This window comes from Stegastes partitus, unplaced genomic scaffold (genome assembly GCF_000690725.1).
Source record: "Stegastes partitus isolate 25-593 unplaced genomic scaffold, Stegastes_partitus-1.0.2 Scaffold1074, whole genome shotgun sequence".
Taxonomy (NCBI): domain Eukaryota; kingdom Metazoa; phylum Chordata; class Actinopteri; family Pomacentridae; genus Stegastes; species Stegastes partitus.
In genome coordinates this window covers 213,762-223,577 of record NW_007578805.1, presented here as the reverse complement: position 1 = coordinate 223,577, position 9,816 = coordinate 213,762, and the positions used below count along the sequence as shown (strand labels likewise).

Genomic DNA, 9,816 nt, shown 5'->3' with positions numbered 1-9,816 from the left:
GTCAAACCCCAAAGTGACAAATGTCTCGTTTTGTCCAAAGATCTTCAGTTTACAGGAAAGAAACCAGAAAATATTCACATTGAAGTAGCTGCAAACACTGAATTTGTCTTTAAAACGTTGCAGAACACGTTGGTTTCCATCCTCCTGCTATGAAGGAGGAAAGAAAGCAGAAAACATTCACAAATAAAAAGCTAAAATCAGAGGATTCAGAGTGTTTTCATTTGTAAAGATGACTCCTGTAACGCATCCTGAGGCTCCGTTTATGCTCCGACTGCACCACTGCTCCTGTAAAGTCTCGTTCAGGTGAGAACAAAGTTCCTACTCTGGATTTTGTGCTTCTGAGCCACATAAAAATCACCGGACGAGTCTCGGCTTGACTTCAGTAGAAATGCACCACGTTTGCTTTGTGAAATGAGCGAGTCGGACGCAGCAGAGTTGGTAAAGAACGTCTTTAATTAAATCTGCCCTGTGTTTAGTGAATCATTAACGCCAAACAGGAGACAACAGAGCAGGAGACCAGCTTCAGGTCTTCACGTGGGAGAAGTTGTGCGTGTTTCAAACTTAAGTAACTTGAGCGGTTAAGTTCTGAACAGTAACGATGCCGGGAGTGACGATGACCTTTAGGCACGGTACAGAGGTAAAGGTTCAGGTAACAAAACGTCCACACTGGCGCCGGCCCGGTTCAGATCTTTCCTGGGAAGCTTCCGTTCTCTATCTGCTCGTCCCATTTGCCGACCTGAAGGAGACGAGAGAGGAAACGTCAGCAGAGCTCAGATTTATTTACACCCATCACAGTTCAGGTTTACTGTGGACAGAAACATGAGGCGTCTTCCACCTGAACGGTCGATCGATTTTAAATCAAAAATGCGATTTGAAAGAATAAAGTCAGCAAATCACAAAAGCTGCAAGTTAGGATCGATGTTACTCAGCCGTTGTGTCGATGGTTTGACTCTCCATCACGTTTTAAAGTTCAGCGAAGCTTTAAGATCAAATCACAAAATCCGTCAGAAAAATCAGTTTAATAATTTCCTGAATCGTTCATCAGACAGTTTCTAAACTCAAAACAAAGATCAAAGTTCACCCAAAGCAGATGTGCAGCTCAAACTATACCAATTTATTCTATAAATAATTAATTAAACTACACATAGCTAACTGTTCTGTGCTTATTTTAGTTCAATTTTAATTTATTTTCTATTGGAAAGCACTTTGTAACATTTGTTTTGAAAAGTTCCTTTATAAATAAAGTTTTTTATTATTATCATTATTATTACCATTATTATTATTATAACTAATAAATAATAATCAATCACAGAACAAAACATATATCAAGGGCTGGATAATTTTGGGGAAAAAAAACATCAAAGAAGGTAAAATCATTTATTTAAGACTAAAAATGACTCAAACTGATGAATCGATCAGCTGTTGGGTCTCTAAAATGTGGATCAGTTTCCTCAAATGTTTTGTTTTGTCCAAAGATCTTCAGTTTAGTGTCATAATATAAATATAAATATTCACATTGAAGAAGCTGCAATCACAGAAATGAGACGTTTCTTTACAAAAAATACTGAAACTGATTAAAAAACATTCAGAAAACTGCAAAAAAATTAAAAAGTCAGTGCTTCCCAAAGCCAAAGATGAAGTTTTCTGGTAAAATATTCACATGTGGGAAGCTGCGATCACACAATTCGGACTGTTTAAAAAAATACAAACGAATTGTGATTTTCTGACAGATACTGAGATTAACTTTATGGTCATTTTTAAACAGTGTTAAAGGCGTGACCGTCACATCAGGAGGAATCTGTAAAAAACCACCTAAACCAGTTTAAACTCTGCATCAGATGCTGCTAAACATGTGCGATGGGACTAAAGTCAGCCGAAGCAGGAACACTGAACAACGTGCAGCATAATCGAGCCTTTAAATGTTTCATCTGCTCAAATTAAATCATTAAACCACTGAATTACAGCGCTGGCCTCAATATTTAGTACAAATCGATTCATGTGTTGGTGCAGATACGATTCTCTGTGAACTCACCCAGCTGGTGGGGCAGAGGCTCTTGTAGACCCTCTGGTACCAGTCGCAGGGCGCCACATCCTGGTCTCGGGCTGACAGGGCCTTGTTGCACCTGTGGAAGTCTGAGGCAGAAATAACAGGAGAGGTCAGGGGTCACGGAGACCAAAGAGGCCCGAAGGACAAACAGAAACCAGCGTGTCGCCCAACTAGGAGCTGATCGTTGTTGTCCGTTCGATCAGCAACGCGTCAAAGCTTCTATGAATAACAAGCCGGGGAAGACGTTTCCGCAGCAAAGCGTCACCGTTAGACTCTCAGGTGTGCTGTGTATATTTAAGGGCAAAATGTATACAAGGCTGCTGAAACTTTTACTGGAGCACCTCTGACTTAAAATAAAATCCACCTGTAAGTCAGAATTCTAACACTCACAGTACAGATGCTGTAGAAATACGCAGCAACACTCACACACAATCTCACAGTTTCCATCTCTACAGTACATGTCTTTGTGTGCTTTAAGGTTTCTTCACGGGCGTAGATTCATTCATAGACCCAACAACACCTCAGACGGAGAAAGTTTTTCTCTCTGAAACTGTTCTGAATGTGCAGAAAGGTTTGAAAGTGAGCAGGAATCTCGCTGAAACACATCTTAAACCCTGAAATTTGAATTTTTCTTTGCATGAAAATATTTCCGCCATAAACTGATTCCAAAAAGAAGCAAACCGGTGCAGAAACGTCCACCTGCAGGAAAGAAAAGGAAAGCTATAGACACTGAAAATATCTCAGGGGAGAATCCGTCGTCTCTGCATCGACGTGGCTGCAACTGAAACCTTTCTCTGGATTCATTGATCAGTTGTCGAGTCTCTGAAATGTCAGAAAACGGCAACAAAAAAAAAAAAAAAAAAGTGGATCGTGTTTCCTTAATTGCCTTGTTTTATCCAAAGATCTGCCAGACTCTAAAATCTCCTGGAGGAGACCCAAACCGGAGCTAAACATCTGATTTACTTCACAATGTGTTCTGATGAAGGTTCACTCAAGGGCAAAGAGCTTTAGTTTGCTGTCATAGAGGAGGAAAGAAACCAGAAACTATTCACATTGGAGAAGCAGGAACAGAATTTAGCTTTTTGTTTCCCCTCAAAAACGGATTAATCGATTATCAAGGTAGTTGGAGGTTAATTAAATAGCTGACAGCTAATCGACTAATCGTTGCAGCTGTATCTGATGTGTCAAACTAAACATCTTCCTGTGGGGTTTTTAGTGTGTGTCTTTATTGATCGATTGATTATTAGTTATTGATCCACGTCCTCACCCAGATAGTTCTGGAAACAGTTGCGGGTCTGGTTGGTGTTGGGGAACCGGGCGTCGAAGGGAGCGGTCCGGTAGTTTTTGATCTTCTCTCCGATAGTCTCAGACATTTTTAAAAGGCTTTTGACAGATGATGCTGGAAGAATAAGACACGGAAAATATTAATGTCCAGCTGACAGGTTTGAAACAACACAGCAGCAGCATCACCTCAGTTAGCTACATGGCGTTAGCTCGCTAAGCTACACTGGACGAGCTTAGCTTTGTTTACAGAAAACAAATAAAATACAACTTCGAATAAACATGAGAAAGCTTTAACTCTGAGTTGAGTCTCTAAAAAACAGCGACACATCCATACAGCTTTAGCGTCGGTTAGCATGTGTAGCTCAGGCAGCTAGCTCGGCTGTTAGCCTAGCTGTTAGCTTAGTCGTTAGCTCGCTTGCTAACGGTCTGACTCCGGCCGCCGGCGGACACGTTCAGCTCCGCTCGATTTTCTTGGAGCTTGAGTGGATTTTAAACGCCACAAAGTCTGAAAAGAGACACGTGAATGTAATTTAAAAAATACCAGAATAATGCGGGGTTACCTCAGCTAACCTTGTTGTGTCCTCTCCACAAACACGTCCTTCCTGTCAGGCGCGCAGGGGCTGCTGGGAAATGGGTCGGTGGTAGTAGCACGTGACAATAACAGCTCAGTTCCTTCAGGATTTAAAATCAGCTTTAATCGCTTTTATTGATCTGCCACGATGGTAACAGCGTCTTGTGTCCACTAAATTGTGCTGCTTTTGGTTTGTTTGCTTTTTGCGGCCACACCAGAACCAAATACCATCAGAACCAGTGAAGGAGAACCGGGTCAAAGTGGAAGGTCAGAGGTTTAATTAACCCTGTTCAGGACTTCCCTGTGGCCGTACGTAGGAGGGCTATCGAGGTCCACTTTTATACTAAGTTAAATACATTTTCTGATAAGTTGGCTGCTGGTGCTGAGCAGACAAAGGTTTAACCCTGGAAGTAGCTCTGGGAAAAATCCCACCGCAGTATTTATTATTTTTCTTTGATCTGTGCTGTAAATAAATAATACAGGAATTTTCAGCAGCTCAGAATCAGAATCAGCTTTAATGGCCAAGTATGTACACAACATACATGGAAGTTGGTTCCGGCTGTTGGTGTGGCCCCGGGAATGAGCAAGGAAAGAACAACAATAAAGTAAAATAACTATAGAAAGAAAAATAAGATAAATAATAATAATAAAAATAAAATAAGATAAATAGATACAAGAATGTGCACATCGAGCAGGAAAAAAACAACTCGAATGGTTCTGTTTGTAAAGTGTGAATCATTTTAGGATGATTGTTGGGATTTTTTATGGGCGTACATCTACAGAGAAAACATAAGAATAATCTAAAACAAGTGGGAAAAGGACATTTGGATCCTTTCTCATATGATGAAACACTGGCAAAGGCATCCACAATGTGTATGTACTTGCTTTGGATTCATTCAGATCTTTGAATGATCAAACTAACAACAACTGCAGACGGAGAATCGTTTTTTATTTCATCCTTTCTGTAGCTGAAATATTTCCAATTGCAATTTCCAGAGTTTCTCAAACAAGGCCTGCTGTAAAAATCTTTTTATCCTTCTTTAATTTCTACTTTTAACGTTCTGCACCAAAACACCCTGCTGGAGTCGGCGGATGTGAAAACCTGCCAGACAGTTAAAATAAAACTCTGCAGCGACGACTGCAGGTGAACATGAGACGCACAGAAAGTCGGGCAGCAACACAAAAGCAGATTTTGCTCAACAATATTCCTACGAATGTCTTTGTTGTCATTGCACAAGTAAAACTGGATCCTTTAGCAGTGAAAAGAGCATCGTAAGTAACACAAGTGTTAAGTGTAGGAATAGTGCAAAATGTGCATTTGGAGGACTAAAGTACGATAAAGTGGCCTCTAAAGGGACACAAACTAAACTGTTCTTCAGACATGATGTTGCACAAGGTTTAATTCATGCAGCTGGACGGATGTCAGGTGTGTCTCAGCAGGTGGAGGAGCGACAGGACGAACCAGAGGACGGAGGAGAAACCTGTGGCAGCACCAGCAGCAGGGAACCAATGACACCACGACAGGAGCGGTCACATCCAGAAAATGTTTGCCAGCTGAAAGGAAATGTGTCATCAAAGGACTTTACAGGCTTCTGGAAACATGAGAGTTCAGCGGTTTCTACATGACAGGTGAATTTACTTGTGGTTTGAGGGACTCGAGTCCGACCTGAGTCACGAGTTTGATGACTTCCACTCGGCTGACGGAGCAAAAGGGCTTCGATTCTGTCGCTGTGACAAAAAACGGCGACTTAACGTGTTTATATAAGGCTTAAAACGAGCCCGAAGATGCTGCTTTTCAATCGATTTTGAACCAATTAAATCACAAAGGCTGCAATGTAGGATATGCAAAGTTAAAAAAAAAAAATACTTATCCCCTCAGAAGTTTATCCTTTTATTGGTTTTCAGGATTTTTTTTGACAAAAATGTACAAATAAAGACTTATTTTGTGTTGAAGTGAAAACAGGTTTCTACATCAATTAATTAAAAATACAAAATGTAGAATATGTAAAAATCCTTTTAAAGTGACTCATCGAACTGAACGCAGCCGGTCGGTTCAAGAAGTCGCAGTTAAAACTGCGTCCTGAACAGGGTTAATTAAACCTCTGACCTTCCTAAAACTTTTTAAAATTTGTAAAAAAAAAAAAAAAAGGGGTTAAATTTGTTTTTACAAAATTTGTAAAAAACAAACAAACAAAAACATTGTTGATTTTTTCAAACAAGATTTTTAAAAACAAAAACCAATCTTTTTTTTTTTACAAAATTTGTAAAACAAAAAACAAAGCAAAACAAAAACAGACCAAAACAACAACAAAAAAACAGTGTAAAACATCTTTTGCAAAATTTGTAAAAAGAAAAACAAACAAACAGACAAAACGGTGTTAAAAATCCCTGTTAACAACTGCTGGCTTTTCAAAATAAAATGTACTTATATAAATTATACTTTGTGTATAATTAAAGCGGGACACATCAACCGGCAGAACCTGCGTTGGCACAAGTTCCTTCTGAGATGTTCTGGTTGTTAATAGTCTGATTTCAGTGCGTGGTTTTCGACTTGTGTATCTGCTGTATCGTTATTTCAGCTTCCTGAGGAATCTGAACGTGTTCGTTGTGTTTCTACACATCTGCACCGTCCTCACCGCCATGTCTCATCTCATTTTGCTCACCTTTAAATGAATCTGTTCTCTGCTGTAGGTCGATGGACTGCTTCGAGTCTCGCTGATAAACTTCTGGGTTTCGGAGGATGGAGGCTCTGATGCTGGACTCCTCGACGTCTCCTTTCTCTTTCCTCCTGTTCAAGTCCAGGTCAGAGGTCACAGGTGTCTCCTCGGAGCTTCCTGCCTCGCCGGGTTCGCTTCCTTCATCCTCTGTCCAGCAAAACCTCACTCCGGGTCTGTATTCTGTCTCATCAGAAACCACAGCAGCCACAATCTTTAGAAGAATCTTTATTAGGAAACAGCGACCCCATGGTTCTGTTTAATCCTGAAACCGGGCATCTGAGCTGTTTTGTGGTTTAATATAAAGGCCGTAATCTCCCCAACAAGGCCTCAACCAGCAGTATGAGTGTAAATGTACCCTTCCCTCACTTTCTAGCAGCCTGTCCCCCGCTCTCTCTCTCCCAGTCAGGATATAGGTGTTGTCCACAGCAGAGGAAGGAAATTCTGTCACTTAGAACAATGGGCCCGTTTCTCTATCTATAGACCCAGAGAGCCGGAGGAGGCGAGAATCTGGTTCAGCTACAGAGAAACGAGGAGGTCTGAGCCGAAAGGAGACGAACCAGAGGACGGTCGGGACTGAAGGCGCCGCAGGTCGAGGAGCTGAGGCCTTTCAGAGATGGATTTTCACCGTGAGGAGACAGAAACGCTCATCAGGTCGCTTTAAAGTGTGCGTTTGAGTTTAGGTGGAGACGGACGATCAGGAAACGCCGCCAAGGGACCAGAAGCAACCGTGGGTGAGTTTATCCCAACTGGAAAAGCGTTCGGAAGTCTTTCTGGTGTTTTGAGTTGTCAAAACGCTGCAGAGCTTCAGGAGAGAAGAATAAAAATAAAAAATACAGATTTTTCCCTGTTTTATCAAATTACAGATTACAGGTGGTAAAATCACAGGAAAAATATATTTATTCACACATTAACCATTAAAAAAGAAAAGGGTGAAAAATCAGGCTGAAACTGTAAATAGTTAGCATTTTTGCTAATAGTAATTTTACCATAAAATGACGTATTTTTACTGTATTTAAATCAGCAAAGAATATTGTTTAATAAATACATTTTTAAATAAAATCTAAATTAAGGACTAAAAAATACACTCCATATATGTTTTTTCTTTTTTTTAAATGTAATTTTACAGATTTTTCCTGTTTAATTACAGAAAAAAGTATTAATTTACATGTAAATTGTAAAAAAAAAAAAAAGAAAAAGAAAAAGAAAAAAAAAAAAGTCCAGATAAAACGTGAATATTTTTCTAAATGGAAATTCAATCTTTGACAATATGTGACGGTTAAATTCCACTTTTTTTAAAAAACCATATTTAATATAGCAAAAACAAAAAAGAAATATATAAATATATGTATTTATTATGTTATTTGAAAGACAAATTTTGCATATTAGAGATTGAAAAAGTAAATGCTGTTTTATTCATTTTGTTCAATTAAAGATAATATCCAGTAAAAACCACTGAAAAAATGTTGACTGTACAAAAAAGGGTAAAAACCGTAAATATTGTTCTACTCAGAAATGTTTTTGGATTTAAATCAAAATAAAATAATTTTCAAAAGAAAAAAATATGTACAGTAACATTTAGTAAAATCGCAGAAAAAAATAGAAAAATTGTAAATTAAATAAATGAAATAAATAATGTCCACATTAAAAATGTGTTCTTACAAATATGATTCTTTTTTTTTTTTTTACAACATGTGACAATAAAATTACACTTTTTAGACTGTGTTTTTTTTTAAAAAACAAAAATATGTATATTTTAAAGACAAATTATGTATATAAAAGTTTTTGTGAATGTAACAGTTTTGTTAAATTGCAAAAATCAAAATAATATTTAAAAAATCTATTAATTTATCCTTTTACAATCTGCGATTATGAAATTACACGGTTCTACTGAATTTAAATCAGCTGAAATATCAGCATTTTACAGATGTTTGTCGTTTTTACGTTTTTTTGAATATGACAGTATTTTACTTATTTTTTTAGGCATGCTATTTCAGCTTTTTAAACGAGATTCATTGTCGGTGTCGGAGCTCGTTAAAGCTTTCAAACAGACCCTCGGTGGCGGTGGTGGCGGCCGGCTGAGATGTGACCTGGCTGTCGGTAGTTTTCCACAGTGATTCCCTGTCAGCCTCACATTGTGAGCGTAGGTAACAGAAAGCCAAACTGCGGTGGTAATTTCCACAGCGCATGACTGAGGAGCGGACAGGCGGTGACCTTTGAGTGGGTTTTTCCCTGTTTCACCGCGACAGCTGGACCCGAGTCCTGCTAACATGCTTCCTGTTTGAGAATGGGAAACACACTGGGACTCTCAGGGGCTGCGGGGGCGGTTCGGCCTCTTTTCTGTTGCTTTCCAGCATGTTGACAACCTGCTGTAGGTATCCTGTTGATATTTTGGATGGTGACTTCACTCCATTGTGTTATTGTTCGCCGCTGACACACATCCTTCGCTGTAATGTGGAGGCAGGTCGGAGGAAACGTCCAAATATCTCCAATTTCTCAGTAATATGTGTGGTTTTTTGTTTTTTCTCCTCAGATGGAGGGGTCTGGAAGTCCTCGCTTCAGAAAGCTGCACTTCCCAGTGGGTTTGTGGATCAACTCCCCCAGGAAGCACTTTGCCAAACTGGGTGGCCGGTGGCCCAGCGCCATCTCTGTCAAGTCAGTCCCCAGTCACTTTGTGCCCAGTTAGAATCAGCACCTGAGAGTGTTCAACAGCTTGAACTCATTTTCTGCTCCCGGCTCATTCCAACTCATTTTTCACTAAAGAAATGAAACAAAACCAAAACAAACTGAAGCTCTGAATTGATTATTTAATTCTGAAACCAGCCAAACGCCTTCTGTTCACTCTGACACACTTAGAATGCTATAAACCGCAAAAAATAAACAACGAAAACTTTGATTGTTTATTTTACAAAAACGTAAAAAACCTGGATTAAACAACGAGTCCGCAGACGTCACCGACGCTGGAGCTCCTCATATTTAACTATTTACAGCTTCACAAACTGTCCTTTTGGTCATTTTTTGTGTTTGGGGGAAAGTTTCTATCTTTGTTTTCACTTTGTGTCTCCTGTTGGTAGTTTTCCATCTCATTTGTGTTGTTTTGTGTCGACTTTTTGTCTTTTTGTCTCTTGTTTGTCTTTTTTTTTTTTAATCTCATTTCTGTGCTTTCATATCAGGCCTTCATTCTAGATATTTAACGATCC

The 9,816-nt window shown here is 39.2% G+C and overlaps 2 protein-coding genes across 3 annotated transcripts in view; one reads left to right on the top strand and one right to left on the bottom strand.

Moving 5' to 3' along the window:
- Positions 1 to 434: 434 nt before the first annotated feature.
- cox6b2 (cytochrome c oxidase subunit 6B2) lies at positions 435 to 3,994 on the bottom strand. Of its 2 annotated transcripts, none has more exons than XM_008295758.1 (4): positions 3,892 to 3,994; positions 3,315 to 3,446; positions 2,033 to 2,133; positions 435 to 736 (listed from the first exon to the last, which is right to left on the bottom strand). In XM_008295758.1, exons 2-4 carry the CDS (start codon positions 3,418 to 3,420, stop codon positions 683 to 685), a joined length of 261 nt encoding a protein of 86 aa, XP_008293980.1. In that variant the 5' UTR covers positions 3,421 to 3,446; positions 3,892 to 3,994; the 3' UTR covers positions 435 to 682. The 2 variants fall into 2 exon arrangements, with proteins under 2 accessions (XP_008293980.1, XP_008293981.1); XM_008295759.1 differs by having other exon boundaries at positions 3,902 to 3,974.
- A 3,142-nt stretch (positions 3,995 to 7,136) lies between these two features.
- The window catches only part of rasip1 (Ras interacting protein 1), an 18,266-nt gene continuing 15,586 nt past the window's right edge, over positions 7,137 to 9,816 (top strand). Inside the window, exons 1-2 of the mRNA XM_008295757.1 lie at positions 7,137 to 7,350; positions 9,150 to 9,271. Coding sequence (XP_008293979.1) covers positions 9,150 to 9,271 — 122 coding nt within the window. The 5' untranslated portion in view covers positions 7,137 to 7,350. The remainder of the gene's footprint in view (positions 7,351 to 9,149; positions 9,272 to 9,816) is intronic.